The sequence below is a fragment of the Gymnodraco acuticeps genome, unplaced genomic scaffold (assembly GCF_902827175.1).
Source record: "Gymnodraco acuticeps unplaced genomic scaffold, fGymAcu1.1, whole genome shotgun sequence".
Lineage (NCBI taxonomy): Eukaryota > Metazoa > Chordata > Actinopteri > Perciformes > Bathydraconidae > Gymnodraco > Gymnodraco acuticeps.
In genome coordinates this window covers 83,937-102,408 of record NW_022992129.1, presented here as the reverse complement: position 1 = coordinate 102,408, position 18,472 = coordinate 83,937, and the positions used below count along the sequence as shown (strand labels likewise).

The 18,472-nt window shown below is 39.5% G+C and overlaps 3 protein-coding genes across 4 annotated transcripts in view; 2 read left to right on the top strand and 1 right to left on the bottom strand.

The window, feature by feature from the left end:
* si:dkey-91i10.2 (uncharacterized protein LOC555224 homolog) overlaps nt 1-7,830 on the top strand; it is a 225,780-nt gene extending 217,950 nt beyond the window's left edge. The window contains 3 exon segments of the mRNA XM_034203674.1: nt 539-684; nt 4,788-5,433; nt 5,435-7,830. Of these exon segments, the coding sequence (XP_034059565.1) occupies nt 539-684; nt 4,788-5,433; nt 5,435-5,623 (981 nt within the window). The 3' untranslated portion in view covers nt 5,624-7,830.
* Nucleotides 7,831-7,836: 6 nt separating this feature from the next.
* Nucleotides 7,837-15,705, bottom strand: tsn (translin). Its single transcript, XM_034203675.1, has 6 exons — nt 15,517-15,705; nt 14,730-14,823; nt 12,909-13,005; nt 12,306-12,421; nt 12,144-12,223; nt 7,837-8,970 (listed from the first exon to the last, which is right to left on the bottom strand). The coding sequence occupies exons 1-6, from the start codon at nt 15,580-15,582 to the stop codon at nt 8,737-8,739; spliced, it is 687 nt and encodes a 228-aa protein (XP_034059566.1). The 5' UTR covers nt 15,583-15,705; the 3' UTR covers nt 7,837-8,736.
* A 1,665-nt stretch (nt 15,706-17,370) lies between these two features.
* Nucleotides 17,371-18,472, top strand: part of LOC117538094 (protein FAM124A) — a 33,116-nt gene continuing 32,014 nt past the window's right edge. Inside the window, exon 1 of one of the 2 annotated variants that reach the window (XM_034203626.1) lies at nt 17,371-17,642. In XM_034203626.1, coding sequence (XP_034059517.1) covers nt 17,578-17,642 — 65 coding nt within the window. In that variant the 5' untranslated portion in view covers nt 17,371-17,577. The remainder of the gene's footprint in view (nt 17,643-18,472) is intronic. The other variant, XM_034203627.1, reaches the window with a different exon arrangement.

The following is an 18,472-nucleotide window of genomic DNA, read 5'->3' as shown; positions in this document are numbered from 1 at the left end:
GCAAACCTACAAACTGGCTTATCAAATTGCTTTTCCTTCGGTCAAGTATATATTTTTACGACAATTAGAGTAAATGCTTGACCTTTGAAACAAAAACAGATCCAGAACTGATACATAATGGACCTTGAGGGGGGAGATTGTTTTGTCAAATGCTGTTCCTAACTTGCAGATTCAATTTAAAATCTCTTTAAGTTCTCCAAAAACATTTCCATTATTGGAATTGAATTTGATAAAGATGATCTAAAACTGTAAAAGCTCCATAACAGCTAATGAATGGATCTTGTGGTGAGATTGTTTCATCTACCAGTCATTTGTCTTTCTTATAGTACCATCATTTTTACATTTTTATCAAAATATGGACAATCATTTCTAGTAAAAGCTGTGCAACACACAGTTTGCCACTTCTTCCTTTGCACTCGACTTAGTGTCTCCTTTTGGAAATATATGGGCGAAGATCTTAAACACTATAATAGAAAACAACTCTTTTGTTGTAAATGAGTTGCACATTAACCATATTCTCTCCTGTGGTTTCCCTCAGGGAGATGAAGACCTGCTCACGGTGAACATAGGAGAGATCTTCCTGGAGTTCGTCAACATGCTGCCGGCCTTCCAGACGTACTGCCTGCAGCAGCCCACCTCCGTCAACCTGCTGAACGCCCTGGAGAAGGAGAAGGAGCTGCTCAGGTACTGATTCTACTTCCTGTTAGTGTGTGCAGAGAAGTACACGCATCCTTTACTCAAGTAGAAGTACAGATACTCCTGTTTAAAAATACTCTGGTAGAAAGTAGAAGTACTGACTAAACTTCTTTACTCAAGTCAAAGTAAAGAGGCTTTGAAATGTACTTCAGTAAAAAGTACCCATAGCTAGCAGCTGCTTTAAAGAGTACCTGACCTCCCTTTATATGAATAGAACAATAATGTCATTGTTAGCTAATGAATGTTTCCATGCTGAACAACGGCAACATGACAACGTTTCCATTGGTCCCTCTTCTTTAGAGAAGACCAGGAAATGATGGATACACGGATCGTGTTCAAATCAATAGGCACGCAATGACTCTAAAGAATAATGATCACGCATCAAACACACATTCAGACTAAAGGAACCAGCTGTTTGGAAAATGAGAGAAATAGAAAGTACAGGTATTTGAGTTCAACATGTAAGAAGTAGAAAGTACAGGTATTTGTGTTCAACATGTAAGAAGTAGAAAGTACAGGTATTTGTGTTCAACATGTAAGAAGTAGAAAGTACAGGTATTTGTGTTCAACATGTAAGAAGTAGAAAGTACAGGTATTTGAGTTCAACATGTAAGAAGTAGAAAGTACAGGTATTTGTGTTCAACATGTAAGAAGTAGAAAGTACAGGTATTTGTGTTCAACATGTAAGAAGTAGAAAGTACAGGTATTTGAGTTCAACATGTAAGAAGTAGAAAGTACAGGTATTTGTGTTCAACATGTGAGAAGTAGAAAGTACAGGTATTTGTGTTCAACATGTAAGAAGTAGAAAGTACAGGTATTTGAGTTCAACATGTAAGAAGTAGAAAGTACAGGTATTTGAGTTCAACATGTGAGAAGTAGAAAGTACAGGTATTTGTGTTCAACATGTAAGAAGTAGAAAGTACAGGTATTTGAGTTCAACATGTAAGAAGTAGAAAGTACAGGTATTTGTGTTCAACATGTAAGAAGTAGAAAGTACAGGTATTTGTGTTCAACATGTAAGAAGTAGAAAGTACAGGTATTTGAGTTCAACATGTAAGAAGTAGAAAGTACAGGTATTTGTGTTCAACATGTAAGAAGTAGAAAGTACAGGTATTTGTGTTCAACATGTAAGAAGTAGAAAGTTCAGGTATTTGTGTTCAACATGTAAGAAGTAGAAAGTACAGGTATTTGAGTTCAACATGTAAGAAGTAGAAAGTACAGGTAATTGTGTTCAACATGTAAGAAGTAGAAAGTACAGGTATTTGTGTTCAACATGTAAGAAGTAGAAAGTTCAGGTATTTGTGTTCAACATGTAAGAAGTAGAAAGTACAGGTATTTGAGTTCAACATGTAAGAAGTAGAAAGTACAGGTATTTGTGTTCAACATGTAAGAAGTAGAAAGTACAGGTATTTGAGTTCAACATGTAAGAAGTAGAAAGTACAGGTATTTGAGTTCAACATGTAAGAAGTAGAAAGTACAGGTATTTGAGTTCAACATGTAAGAAGTAGAAAGTACAGGTATTTGAGTTCAACATGTAAGAAGTAGAAAGTACAGGTATTTGTGTTCAACATGTAAGAAGTAGAAAGTACAGGTATTTGAGTTCAACATGTAAGAAGTAGAAAGTACAGGTATTTGAGTTCAACATGTAAGAAGTAGAAAGTTCAGGTATTTGTGTTCAACATGTAAGAAGTAGAAAGTACAGGTATTTGAGTTCAACATGTAAGAAGTAGAAAGTACAGGTATTTGTGTTCAACATGTAAGAAGTAGAAAGTACAGGTATTTGAGTTCAACATGTAAGAAGTAGAAAGTACAGGTATTTGTGTTCAACATGTAAGAAGTAGAAAGTACAGGTATTTGGGTTCAACATGTAAGAAGTAGAAAGTACAGGTATTTGTGTTCAACATGTAAGAACTAGAAAGTACAGGTATTTGGGTTCAACATGTAAGAAGTAGAAAGTACAGGTATTTGGGTTCAACATGTAAGAAGTAGAAAGTACAGGTATTTGTGTTCAACATGTAAGAACTAGAAAGTACAGGTATTTGGGTTCAACATGTAAGAAGTAGAAAGTACAGGTATTTGTGTTCAACATGTAAGAAGTAGAAAGTTCAGGTATTTGTGTTCAACATGTAAGAAGTAGAAAGTACAGGTAATTGTGTTCAACATGTAAGAAGTAGAAAGTACAGGTATTTGTGTTCAACATGTAAGAAGTAGAAAGTTCAGGTATTTGTGTTCAACATGTAAGAAGTAGAAAGTTCAGGTATTTGTGTTCAACATGTAAGAAGTAGAAAGTACAGGTATTTGAGTTCAACATGTAAGAAGTAGAAAGTACAGGTATTTGTGTTCAACATGTAAGAAGTAGAAAGTACAGGTATTTGAGTTCAACATGTAAGAAGTAGAAAGTACAGGTATTTGAGTTCAACATGTAAGAAGTAGAAAGTACAGGTATTTGTGTTCAACATGTAAGAAGTAGAAAGTTCAGGTATTTGTGTTCAACATGTAAGAAGTAGAAAGTACAGGTATTTGAGTTCAACATGTAAGAAGTAGAAAGTACAGGTATTTGTGTTCAACATGTAAGAAGTAGAAAGTACAGGTATTTGAGTTCAACATGTAAGAAGTAGAAAGTACAGGTATTTGTGTTCAACATGTAAGAAGTAGAAAGTACAGGTATTTGGGTTCAACATGTAAGAAGTAGAAAGTACAGGTATTTGAGTTCAACATGTAAGAAGTAGAAAGTACAGGTATTTGGGTTCAACATGTAAGAAGTAGAAAGTACAGGTATTTGTGTTCAACATGTGAGAAGTAGAAAGTACAGGTATTTGGGTTCAACATGTAAGAAGTAGAAAGTACAGGTATTTGTGTTCAACATGTAAGAAGTAGAAAGTACAGGTATTTGGGTTCAACATGTAAGAAGTAGAAAGTACAGGTATTTGTGTTCAACATGTAAGAAGTAGAAAGTTCAGGTATTTGGGTTCAAAATGTAAGAAGTCAAAGTAAAAAGTCGTCAGAAAAATAAGTAGTGGAGTAAAGTACTGACACCAGAAAAATGTGCTGAAGTGCAGTAACAAAGTATTTGTACTCCAATACTTCCCACCTCTGAGTGTGTGTGAGGGAGATCTTACCCTGGCAGCTTTCTCTAGTTTCTGCCACGGCTGTTCTGTATAATTCTTAAAGGGAAAGACAGTTGGTTATCACTTATTCAGAAGAAGGGCTATTTTAAGAGCAGCGCTGCCATGATTTATATTTTTAGACAGAACCACCGCTCACCCATGAGTCAAGACTTCCTGCGATTCCCGTTAATCAACTTTTTAAGAGTTTTCCCAGGACAAGCACAGAATGTCTCCAATTTAAAGGCGACGTATCATTACAAATATGGACATAAATTGGTGTATCTGGAGTGCTTAGCATAAAATGATATACACTTTTGTTCTGCTAAAAGGATCTAATCTATTTATATATTTAATCTAGCCATCATCAGATATTTGCACAGCTAACAAGACATACGTTTGGTAGGGAGTTTGGGAATGTTAGTTAATGGTAGCTTTAACATTTGACACAGTTTGCCTAAACCCAAGAGTGTGTTGTGACAAAAAAATCTGACGAGTTCATCTCCACTTTCTCTCATTGGAGTTAAAGGGGCCCTATTATGCTAATGTTCAGGTTTCATATTTATATTTAGCTCCTCGACTGTGACATGTCTCCATGCTTTAATGTTCAAAAAGCTCTTTATTTCTCTCATACTGTCTGTGCTGCAGCACCTCTTTTCACCCTCTGTCTGAAACCAGAGCCCAGTCTGCTCTGATTGGTTAGCTGGCCGGCTCTGTTGTGATTAGTCAATCGCTTAGAGATGTCCCGCCCCTTAGCCTATCACCTACAATGTGTTGGAGCACTAGCCAATAGAAACGCGAGGGTTACATAGTGATCTCATTATGTCACAAAGTAAGCAAAGGAGTCCAATAGAGGAAACTCCCTCTCGAGTCAACACAGGGATTTTAGACTTTGCAGACCACACACAAAAACCTGAAAGACCTTAAAGCATGTTAACAGATTCTTGTAAAACCCCCCTTTAATTTTCTCTGGTTCTCTCTCTGTAGGATCTTCCTGGATGTTTCCCAGAACGACAACACCGCGCTGCGTCGTATGAACCTGCGCTCCTTCCTCATGGCGCCCCTGCAGCGTGTGACCAAATACCCGCTGCTCCTGAGCCGAATCATCAAGGTCACCCCCGAGTGCTACCCCGACTACTCCCGTCTCCGCGAGGCCAAGAGTCGCGTGGAGTCCCACCTGGAGCACATCAACATGAAGACCAAGCAGGAGGGCAACGGCGTCACCTGGTCGCTGCGCTCGTTCCGCCGCGACAGCCGCAAGAACCGCGAGGTCATCAACATCGAGATGAGGGAGGTGTCCATGAAGACGGTGGGCTGGGCGAGAGAAAACACCCGATTCGTGATGGAGGGTCCGCTGCAGCTGTCCCAACCGGCGGACGGGCAGTGGGTGAAGAAGGGCAGCAAGGCGCTCAAGTTTCAAAACGTCCAGAGTCTCCTGATGGTGAGGATACAGCGGGCCGGAGAAGCCCCAGGACAAGGCAGCGATTTGGGGGCTCGGGGGGATCAGGGAGAGGGTGGAGGGGACTGTATTCGAGATGGAGTTCTGGTTATAATCAAGGATAAAAGCAGCGGGAAGTTCACGGTGCTGAGAGAGCCGATCCGCCTGGGAAACTGCGTGGTGTCCACAGACCCAGGACTGCGAGGACACGTTCGAGGTGCTCGATATTCGGCGGGAATCTTTCGTTTTTCGCGCCTCGGACAAATCCCGCACCCAGCAGTGGTTCCACCAGATTAAGAGATACACTCGAGATTTGGGCACGTGGAGGAAAAGACGCAACGCTTTGCCCAACATCATGATCAACACGAACCAGACGCGCTCCTGAGAATAACTTTGCTACTCTGTAAATAACCCTTCTTACTGCGAACTGACAACGAGAAGTATTTCTGAGTGTTAAAACATGTTAGATTTCAGTTAAAAAAAGAAAATCTCAAACTCACCGAAGAGCACTTTTTACTTACAAAGCTACAAGTGCGCCATACTGTCAAAAAAATGATGTGTGAAGATTTCAAAGAAGATTCTTGGACTACCAAAAAAACTTGGGCTGTGCTCGTCAGCCTTGATTGTAAAGACTGTTTGCTCCTGGAGAAATGAGCTCTGTGCTTTCATTGAAAAAAAGAAGGTGTGTCTGTTGAAAAGCACGACTGAAAATGGCTGAAAAGAAAAATTGTAATGTAATTTCTTTTTTATACAAGGCGTAAAATGGGGGAAATGTTTGTTTTTGGTAATGTAGAGATGGAGCTTTGTTCAGTGGTTTCTGTTTGTGTTCACTGCCCTCTCCTGTCTGTGTGCCGCCCTCTAGCGTCCGTCGGCGGTACTGCAACGTTCACTGCCAGAGATGCAGCAGAGCAAACCTCCTGTGTGTTTAACAAGAACTCATAACAGCAATAATCTCTGCCAGTTATACAATGAGTAGCTACTGTACATGCATTTATTATCCCATCGTTTCCTTCGTCAGAGTCTTACAACTGATCATGTATGTTGGCGTCATTAACTTCATAATAACCCTGACCTGATAATCTTTTTTTAAAAGCAGTTTATGGGCAGTCTAGTCAATCTCCTTTAACAGTTTCCTGTTAACATCATGGCACAAAGTCAAACACTGCAGTTTTTTCACTGTGTGTCGAGCGCAGAGATTTTCAACCTTGCTTTCATGCACTAACCAAGACATTGGACAGATATATTGATATGTGTTTGATGTATTTGTACGGCTTGCAAAAATAATTTATTTGCCTTTTATACTAATCTGATAAATCGGTCAAAACATTGAAAATATAAAGGCTGAAAAATGCCCAGACCCTGAGAACAGTCTGGTCATTTCCTGTATTGTTTATTAAAAACTGCAAATTATAATCAAGAACGTGAAGGGAAGAGGCACATTTACATTAATTATTTAAACAGTTAGTCATCAAAGTTATTGATTTTGTGTCAATTAACAAATCTAGCAGTGCTTTATGTATTTATTACTATTATTCCATGGAATGCTCTTAACATCCCGATAGCAATGAATATATGAAATGCTTTGACAATAAATACATTTAAAAAAAAAAATGTGTGGAAGCCGTGGCGCTGTAAAAAGCACGACCAATCATCTGAGCCGGCCCGGCTAAAGTAACTGGATGGCCTACCTGCCTGTCAGCCTTCCAACTGTGCACAAACTTACCTCGTGCCCTCATTGGTCATGTGCGCGTTCGTGTGTGTTGGAGGAGGGGCTCTGTGAGGAAGTCTGAAGGAAGTGGCAGATTTATTTCGGCTGCGTACTTTCAAATTCTAGCGCACTCGAGCTGGTTTCTCCATTCTTACCTACCCTACCTTTAAGTACATTTAGTTAAAATTAAATAGATAAGGTTTGAAATGTCACACAATGACTCTATTCCCATTAAGCAAATTGGCACCGCAATAAATCTCCCCACCATTTTAAGGTTGAAAAACTCTGCTTACTTGACTTTAAAAATATATCTCAACCATCTGGTTCCAGCACGGTGTGATTTTGTGACCTAGCGATGAGCTGTTGTGCCTTGGTACTTATTACTGTTATTCTAAAAACGTACTGAATATTTGCAGCCTGTCACAGTAGCATTTACCTCCGACATGCGGACCACACTGTCGGCACTTCACTTTACAGGCAATATAATTACTCCTCTGACCCTGGCTGCTTTTCCTCTCTTATTTTACTGCTTTTTATTTATTTATGAAGGCTTTATTTTTGTTTAATGCACTTTATTATAAGTCAGTACTTACGCAGTCTTGTTTATTCTCAATTCTTTATACAAGAAGGGATTTATTAGCTGTTTTCAGCCGGTGGAGACAAGTCATCAAACCAAAACCACCTTTTAAGACTGAAACTGTTTTACGTTATTGATGAAGTAGCACTACAAGAGGTAGCGAATCACTGTGTTTCGGAGGGCAGGGAGCTCAGATTAAAAACCAAGCCTGCATTCGGTTTCTTTTGTTTTCCTCATTTAAAAGACCTGATGTATTATTTCCCCAATGTAATATATTGTGAAATATATTAAAAGATTTTAAACATGACATGTGTTCATTTTATGACGAGTAGAAATATATTTACAGTCATTTTTAAGCATCTTTAAGACAACTGGTTCAACCACAGGAATACAGACAGCACAAGTCAAATGCACTCCAGGAATCAAAAGGGAAGATGGAAAGAAAGTGGATTATTTTTCTAGACACCTAGCTCGACTACAGCACAGAAGCATTGGATGCTAACAGCAAACCTTCAAGACATTCCTCAAAGTGGAAAAGAAAGGAAAGCATCACATGCAGTACATTCTGACTATTGTGTTTGCAAAATGATTTCCAAAAAGTCTCAAACAACATATTTATTGGCACTGTTCTGCAAGAAAGAATGACAAGAAAAAAGGAATGTCCCTAGCTTTATCACGTGTAGTGCGTCTTTGTGTTTTCTTTGGCTCTCGCACTCCTGGAGCCTCAGTTATAGAAAAAAGAAAAAAAGGTATATGCAGATTTATCTTACCGATCAAAATCCAAACCAAGGCTACTTTATGAAAATCTAGTCTGAATGCTTGTTCCTTTGTTTGTTGTGTCAAATATGTCCTTCATTTATAAAGGCTCCTAGGTCTCAGTTTGGATTCATCCATTTTTCAACCATAACTCAGAAGCCTAAGAAATACCACCAGGCTAACACATTTTTGTTTTGACAAATAAACAAACCTGAGCGCCCGTCGTCTTGAAATCAAACATCAATTTACTAACAATAAACGGTTGCAATCCAACTCAGTGAAACCGTAACAGATGAAGCCGAGAACACAGATTTAAAAACAACAAACTGAACCTGCGATCTTGATCGAGGCCTCTGCCATCCATCTAAAGCACCTTTCATGCACACACACACACAGCCAGTCCTCAGGTTAGAGATCCCTGGGTCGTGCCTTGCAGGCGGAGTGAGGCTCAGCTTCTCTACTTGTCTCCTCCGGAGGTCTCGGCCTCCTTGGTGAGCCCCCGGATGGACAGGTCGTACACCACCTCCTCGATCTTCTTCACGTCGTACTTCAGGCCGTCGTAGCGTTTCCGCAGCGGGTCGTTCTTCAGGTTCAGAAGACGGAAGCCCGAGTCCAGCTCGTTGATGAAGTTGGAGATGCGGAGCGGCCGGGTGTAGTCTCCGGACGTGACGCTGTTTACCGCCAACCGTGACTGGAGGAGAAATATAAAATATAATCACAAGTTAACCCCAGAGGGACTCAACGTGCATGCAATGATCTGTTTCCTATTGAGAAGTCATTTTAGATGAAGTCCATAAAAGCTTTTAAGGCTTAAACGCAATGGAAACCACAACTCTAAGTATCAATCATCATTGCCCTTAATTGGAATTTGTCAACAACCAATTTGCACATTTTACAAAGTGCATTTAACCCGTTCTATCATATCAGACATTATCATCAGATGTTCTACTTTCTTCCAACAGTCCTTGAGCAGATGGGTCCTGCACAATTCTGTCATGAACAGTACCCTCAACTGAAGCTTCAAAATGGGATATTTAATCTAAATCAATCTCATTTAAAGTTCTGTCCAAAATAAGGTGTTTTTATTACCAGATCCTTTGAAACACTTCAAATCAACAGATGCTCGATTCTGTCATGAAAAGCAGCCAAATTAAAGCTACATTTAGCCCTTTATACATCTCATCTAAAACCCTGCTAAAAATAAGGTCGTTTCATTAACCAGTAATGTTTTTTATATGTATAGCTGCATGTGGAACCCCTATTTTCTTCGAATACTGATTAGGACTGTTGTATCAGGCTGTGTTATGGCGCGTTTCCACTGCAGCGGGGTAGCCCCGTTTAAGCGTCCCTAAGCGTCCTCGCTCAGGCCTCGGGCTGCCTCGCTGGCCGGCCCAGGCCGTGGCGCATTTCCACAGTTTAGGACCTGGGGTAGCAACGCAGTGTAGGCGGGGCGATCGGCTTTGTTTTTGTTCACATTTCGAGTTGTTCCGTCGAGCTCCCGCTGGATTTGATCATCCCCAATGAGATGTAGGAACGTCGTCACCTCCTCGGTCGACCACGGTGTGCTTTTCTTATTAGACGTAGCCATTTTTGTAGCTCCTCCGTTTACAAAATGCTGTTTATAAAAATGCTGCAAGCTTGCTTCTAAATATATATGCGACGCTAGGGATGAACTCGCGCGCGATCTTGTGACGATTCTCTCTGACCAATCAGCAGTCGAGAGTGTTGACGTCACTAGTTCAGCCCTGGCCCTGGTCTGAGGGAACCACGATTTTATGAGGCCGGAAAAAGAGGGAAAAAGTACCCGCTGGCCGGTACTAGGCTATATGGAAACGCCACCAAAAACCGGCCTGGCCGCTTGAGGACGGTTAAGGACGCTTAAACGGGGCTACCCGCTGCAGTGGAAACGCGCCATTAGTTTACCTAATAAACTAGTTCTCACTGCCTATGTCTTGACCTCTCCTATAGTATGCATTGCCATGAAGGAATGGATGAATGTTCTATATGATTTGAATGACTGATTGACCCACAGCAGTATTGTTTTAGAGTTGTTATATGTTTAACTGCTATGCCTGCCATCTCTGCTCTGCGTCATTGTGTTGTCTCCTGGGTTCTGTAGTGCCCGGAGTCTGTCTTTGTATTTCCTTCCTCCCAACCCCCATCCCCTCAGGAAGCCTTTTGCCTCCTCAGGTCATCATTGAAAATAAGAATTTGTTCTTAATTGATTTTCCTGGCTAAATGAAGGTTCTTCTAGGGCTGTGCAATTAATCGTATTTTAAATCGCAATTACAATTTTGGCCTGCCACAATTACGAAAACAACATAATCGAAAAAAACGATGATTTAGCTTTGCTAGGTTGTGACAGTGCACTGCAACATATTTGATCACATTTATTTATGTTTAGTATAGGGCCGGGACTCGATTAAAACAATTAATCTAATTAATTAGAGGCTTTGTAATTAATTAATCGAAATTAATCGCATTTTTAATCACATATAAATATTTGACCTAAGAACAGTGAGAAGCAATTTTTTTCACATGGATTTTAGTATACCATGAGGCGCATTCACACCGCAGTACTTTTCCCACAAAGGTTCATGAGAACTTAGTTCATGAGAACTCTTTGAACCTGGGGGAGGATTAGGCAAATGAAGCCGCTGACGTCACTTCTTCTTCTTCTGCATTGGGTTTACTGGCAGGCCGCAAACCACTTCACGGCGTATACTGCCGCCCAAAGTCCCCGGAGTTGGGGACTGGCTTCAGTAGAAGCTGCTGGGAGTCCCTGCAGCTTCTACTGAAGCCTTCCGAGTAAATCGCCAGAACGCCGACACCTCCTCATCTCCACCGCTCCCATGTTTTATTTTGTGTTGCCATAAGTTAGTCTCTCTGCGTTTCTGCGCTGGGCTAATGCTAATAATGCTAATGCGAGGATATGGCGACAATGGCGGCTTCACAAAACTTTTTGGGAGTTTTACGGGGCGTGGTTTGCAATCCGCCCAGCCAATCAGACATATAGCTCTCTTCTCACAAGAGAGCCGTACGAAAGTCCCTGCTCTCTAGCAGGGACTTTCGTGGGGGTAAAAAGGTTCACATGAACTAATTTTAGTACCGGCTCTTTTTGGTGTGAACGCGATAAAAGAGGCTAACTTCCACGCTAGCTGCTATATGTTTTGCATTGAGGTGATACTTGAGGCTTGATGTGCTGCGGTGATATGCAAATTCCTTTTTGCATAATTTGCACACAACCGTGCTCTTATCGACGCTTCCATCCGTCCGTTTTTTAAAACAACATTTCCCACTGTTGTTCACTGTGGTTTGTTGTTGTCTGAAGTCATGAACGTTAGTTGGTGCTCCAGTATAATCGGTACGCCTGAAACTCATCCAGTGAGAAACGTTCCGCGGTGCAAAAATAAGTGCGATTAAAATGCGTTAATTTTTTTAACGCGTTAATTTTTGTGTAATTAATTAATCTTAATTAACGCGTTAAAGTCCCGGCCCTAGTTTAGTAGCTTGTTGAAGTGCGCTCCAAAAATATTTGTTGATCTTGTTTATTGGTATTTATTATTTTGATATTATTTATTTAAATATAAATGTATCATTTATTTTATTTATTCGTTTTTCAGTTGAATTCTACGTTCAGGGTAATCAACAGTTAAAAAGATACTGTTCAAATTATTATTTTAATTTGTTTTAAAGTTCAATAAGTGGATGTTTTCAAAGTCAATGAATAATCGTATTTAATAACCGTGATATCAATTATTGACCAAAATAATCGTGATTATGATTTTTGCCATAATCGCACATAGTTCTACTACTACTACTAATACTGGTACTACGAACATTAGAGATCAACATCACACTCACCAGTTCACTGGCCATGATCAGCACCCCTGCCAGGTAGTCCTCCACGTCCAGGTGGAAGCCTTTCTCTCGCACCACCTCAACTGTGGAGAGCAAAGGGAAGAGAGAGAGTGAAGCAGCATCCCTCAGTAACACCTACACACCAACACACTGAAATATACTTACTGCCGAGGATCTTAGCCACTTCCTCCCGGATCACAAGAGCCTCCGTCTCCAGGTAGACGACGAAGGTCGCCAGGAAGACCAAACGCTGCAGGACAAACCGCCAGTGCTCATGGAACCTGAAGTGGGATCAAACAGAAAACAAGAGTTATGTCTTTTTTTATATCACCTTATTTGGCCTCGATATTCAATTCAGCATCAATTCTACTTTGCAGGGGTTTCTGGGTAAATGCATTAGACAAATTGTAAATGGCGACACAATTAAAGATATATAAAACCCTTAGTGGAGTCTACTGATCAACATATTGGACTTTGATTATAGGAGAATAATGTTTAGCTTGTAAGCTTGTTGCTGACTAAGTAAGATGTGAATTCCACCGGATACCAAGGAAGGAATTCTTAAAATGATAAATGCTTCAGATCCATAGGAATTAGTGTTTTGTTTGCTGAACTCACAAAAACATGTTCGGTGCATTTCTGCAGATCACCTGTATTTTAAACTATACTTGCTCTTTTGAATGATAGCCTTTCCAATCACTAATAAAAGTGTGAATTGAATGATTGTGAGAGAAGCAAACTGCAAATACTGTGCCGAGTGGATCCTACCTGTAGTACTGCTCCATAGGAAACTTGGTTTTGAGGTCGGCAATCGTGGTCCGGACCGTGCAGAACAACTCCCGGGCCCTCGCACATTTACTGGGAACTAACGGGAGGAAATCAACGTTAACAAGTTGTTGGGAAAATACTGAATGTCCTCTTCCAATCTGAGAGTAGCATGCTAACAAAGGTATCCCAACTGTAGCTGTGTGCATGACAGGATGTGTGATTACCGAGAAGAGCATTGACACCGTTGATCATCGCATCTTAAAGCAGAGGCTACTCAGTATCGGCATATCCAGCCATGCAGTGGGTGGTTTGTGAACTACCTCTCTGAAAGGTCCCAATGTGTTCACTTTGATGGGCTGTCTTCTGAGTGGTTAAACATTTCTAATGGTGTTCCTCAAGGTTCTGTTTTAGGTCCACTTTTATTCTCCATATATATCAACAGCGTAGGTGAAAATGTGGATGAAGCTACTTTACATTTGTATGCGGATGATACCGTGATGTATTGTGCAGGTCCCTCCATTAAAGAGGCTGGTGTTAAATTACAGGCTGTTTTAAACATTATTCAGACTCAGCTCTCTGAACTAAAGCTTCTTTTAAATGTGGATAAAACCAAGGTAATGCTCTTTTCAAAAGCTAAATAGACACCAGAGCCTGTTTTAGATATTGTAACTACGCAAGGAACAAAACTTGAAGTGGTTACCTGTTACAAATACCTTGGTATCTGGCTTGATGATTGTCTCTCTTTTAAACTTCATATCAATAACCTGCTTAAAAAGCTGAGGGTTAGACTAGGTTTCTTTTTCAGAAACAAGTCCTGTTTCTCGCTTGAGGCCAGGAAAAGGCTCTGTGACCTTTTGACCTGTGCTGGACTATGGTGATTTGTTGTATATGAATGCACCTGCCAATTACCTGAGCAAATTGGATGCTGCGTATCACAGCGCTCTGAGATTTGTGACAAATTGTAAAGCGCTTACACATCACTGTACCCTGTATGCCAAGGCAGGTTTACCATCACTCTCTGTACGGAGGCTCAGTCACTGGTACACTTTTATTTATAAAGCTATGTTGGGCAAACTCCCGTATTACATCTGCTCTCTGGTAAAGCAGAAAGTTGCAAGCAGCTATTGTCTGAGGTCGCAGGATGTAGTCTTGTTAGATGTACCAAGAGTAAGGACTGTTTTAGGTAAGACAGCTTTTATGTGCGCAGCTCCATTTGCTTGGAACAATCTACAGTCCAAATTGAAATTGAGCAATTTTATTTCTCTGAATGTTTTTAAGGCACGTCTGCACGAGATGCTTTCTGACGCTATGGGTGTTTGTAAGTGTTGGTGAATATGATGTCCTCTATTGTTTGTTTATGTTGTTTTATGTTTCATGTGAAACTAAATTGATGCAGGTCTCCCTTGTAAAAGAGATCCATGATCTCAAGGGACCTATCTGTCTAAATAAAGGTTTGAAATGAAATGAAATCAGGACTGTTTGAGGCAGATGATAGCTATGTGATTAACATGATGATTCAGCCTCTATGGAGAGAGACATCAAGCATGCTCATTTCTGACGTGGAGCTAATCTGAAGTAAACATTGAATACTGCTTTCTAGTCCTCCATCTTGTGACTGTGTAACTCCCTCTCTTGGATATCAGCATGTGAAGGACACTGCTCAGGAACTAGTTGATGCTCTGTGTGTGATGACTTCTTCCATTCTGGAGAGGATCAGAAACACATGGATCCTGAGATTGAAGCTCAAGCTGGTGACCAGTGATATGTTTCTAACACAAGTCAACAAGATGCATCGAGTCCCAGTGAAAAAAGGATGCTTACTTTCTTTGAATCCAGACGGCTGGTGCACGCTTTGGAGAACCGTAAGTATTTCTCTGGCAGTCTGCTCCAGCATCTGGACCACCTTACGGATATCCTGCAGCAAAGTTCAACCAAATCTTAAGTCAATACAACATGTTTTCTATTAACAGAAATACAAATGCAAAGCGTCAAATAAACACTATATATGAAGTCTTTCACACTGCATTTAGTTATCAGAATCAGAGTTAATTACAAAGTGGGTTTACACATACGAGGAATTTGCTTTGGTGTAAATACTAAGACACAGAAAGAAGAATACTTTTTATTTTAAAGTAGCAAAAAACGGCTATGCACTAAAAACACATAATGTCTATGTGCACAGCTGCTTAGCAATAACACAGTATGCTATTAAGGTCAGATCAATTAAAGGTAATTACTTTCAATTCAAGATGCAATGCTTTATTGTCATGTGCACAGTAGCTACAGTGTAGATAAGGCAATGGAAGACTTAAGTCACAGGCTCCTCCAACAATGCAACATGAATATATATATATAGGACAAAGAACACATAAGACTAATAAACAGATAAGCATTGTGTATTTTGATCAAAATTACTTGAGTAAATCTAGTTAGTTACTTAACACCTCTGCTCAAATGAAATAAATAGAAACGAGTTTGTGATAATATGATTTATATACATATCATGTACTCCCATGAACCTGAATGTGTCTTCATTGTGTTGACAGGATTCCGGTTAGCCGATAGCTAGCTGCGGAATATATATTAATATATTCATTAATATTGTTACCTCTCTGATGTCCTGGTCGGCGCTCAGGAAGCCCTGGATGTGACTGAACATCTCGGTGACAGACATTTCTGATTTTAGTCAAATGTTAATTAAGATACTGAAGATGAAACGTGTGCAGCAGCTAAGCTAAGAAGCTAACATATAAACATCAACGTGCTGGAAGCTGGAAGAGGAACCGCCTGCTTTATGTGGCGCGTGGAGATGATGTCATCATTTCCAACGTCACGCTGAATTATATTTTTTTCATCATCTAGTTTAGTTTATTACTTATTCAAGCATTATGTGTATTTTATTGTTGTGTTTCATGTGTTTGTTGTAAAGCACTGGTGGTAATATGTGCTATAAAAAATAACCTTTGGTACAATTATGAGTATTATAAGATCATACTATCAAAAATAATGTAATACAATGTTTGTAGATAGATGATAGATAGATAGGTAGGTAGGTAGGTAGGTAGGTAGGTAGGTAGGTAGGTAGGTAGGTAGGTAGGTAGGTAGGTAGGTAGGTAGGTAGGTAGGTAGGTAGGTAGGTAGGTAGGTAGGTAGATAGGTAGGTAGGTAGGTAGGTAGGTAGGTAGGTAGGTAGGTAGGTAGGTAGGTAGGTAGGTAGGTAGGTAGGTAGGTAGGTAGGTAGGTAGGTAGGTAGGTAGGTAGGTAGGTAGGTAGGTAGGTAGGTAGGTAGGTAGGTAGGTAGGTAGGTAGGTAGGTAGGTAGGTAGGTAGGTAGGTAGGTAGGTAGGTAGATAGGTAGGTAGGTAGGTAGGTAGACCAATGACTGGGAAACCATGGTTCTTATTTACAAGGCAGGTATGTGTTGGCTTGATGAACAGAAACAGCATGTGATGACTCTTCTTGTTCAGTCTGGTTGTAACAGAGATTCTGCATTACCTCATCCCTCCTGCTGATGGAGCCAGAGCATCTCTCTTCCTCATGTTGCCTTCAGGTGCTGCTGGAAAACCTACAGCTGTTCTCTTTAGATTCAGATTCAACGGTTTTATTCTCCTATGCACAAAGCTACAGTGTAGAAATGGCAATGAAATTCTTCTGACCTGAGCTCCTCCAACAATGCAACATATATAATAAAATACAAAATAAAAAGTAGTGCAAAAAGTCTATATACATGTCAATAGAATATGTACATACATCCATATACATCCTTGATAATAATTGGCAACACAAATATTATCACACTTTATGCTTTTTAGCAGATTGTTTTATTTGTTTGTTCACTAATCACCATGTACTTATAACTTAGGGAAACAAGTTGTATTCTTACTGGACTCTAGGCTCATCTAAACGTCTCACAAACACATGCATTTCTGACATAAAAATACATTTAAATAAGTACATTTATACTGACATTAATTATAAATACTCAAAGTATGTCACTACATTATGTTTTATTTACAAGATAAGTCAAACATGTGACTTGTTGTGACTATAGTGGGATAGTAGTTAATTACATTTATTGAATAATATATTCATATTGATCCTTATTCGGCATCTTTTCATACATATAATAAGACTAAGAAAAGACGATCTTGGTTTTTGAATACCACTCTTAAAAATGTTTTGATTTGAAAACCTTTGCCTTTTCAAACAATTATTATGTATGTATTTATTTAAATTATTGTTTTCCTGTGTATTTTTTATACTTTTAGATGTTTTATCATGGGTTATTATTGTTTCATAAGACCGTACCCTTGCGTTGTTTCGTCCTTTATTGTTTTATTGACACGATTTGATTTAAAATATATATATATATATAATGTTCTCTTCTGGCCACTTTGAAGACTAGCGACCACTTTGTGTTGAATCCATAATATTCTCTAATTTCCTACGGTACCTGAAGGCATCACCGTAGAGCGCAATTGACGCAGAGAGAGCAGTCAGCCTCCTGTTGCTCAGACTAGTTCACCAGACTGATCTCTGCAAGACAGGAGCTACAAACCGGAACATTCAGACTTATTCTCACTCATTGAAGTCTCTTATCCAAACCATAGTGTGTTTTTAAATGCCACTTTTGTATTCGTCACTTCGGGACTTTGAAACAATGCTGCTAAATGTTTGAGATGGAGAAAACCTCAGCAGAAGATGACTGCGTGGATTCAGGAGCCGAGACTGCAGGGTGAGAGAAGCAGAAAACATGTGATTTAATGTCATATTCATCATTCAGATGTTCTTATATTTCTTGGAGAACAGGTAAACATAGTTGACATGGTAATACAACTTTTACTATGTGGAAAACCAGACAGAAAAGATCATTCCAAGTATTTTTAGTTGTAAAAAATGTCTGAAAGCATGTTTTTATTTAGACAGTGTCTTCATGTTATCAGCCGATCTAAAGCAAACATGTGTTAACAATGAGAAATTCAATTATTAAAAGCTTCTCCTTGTCAAATAAGCGATACAACTTTAAATTGGCCCTTTTTTAAATGGAGTTTGGTGCTACCCAACTCATAATAAAGTTATGTGTGTATTTAATATACGTTATACACGTTCATTATGCATTTGTATCACAGTAAGGCAACAGCAAGACTTGTTGATTGATATGATTTGTATCCTTATGAGTATATAATTATTTCTTTAAATGCTGATTATCCTGGATTGCACCCTTGAGCTGTGCCAATACTTTATGTAAAGTCTAATGAGGGCATATGGAGGAGGTTTGATCCTAACTCTTTACTGGAAAGTGAAGTCTTAGTCAGCAAATCAGTTGTTGTTAAAGTACAGGCTAAGATGGAGCTTAATGGAAGAATGTTTTGACAACAGAGTTAATTTATTGTCCTCTTTGTTTACAGCTATTAGACAAAGATGTGCTTCTCATGTGGTATGTCAAATATGATGGATGTAGTGTTGTGGTAGTTGAGGGTGTGTGTGTGTGTGTGTGTTTTAGTGCCAAACCCTAGATGACCTTTAACCTCTTTAAATACATCATCAAAACTACTGACTTACATT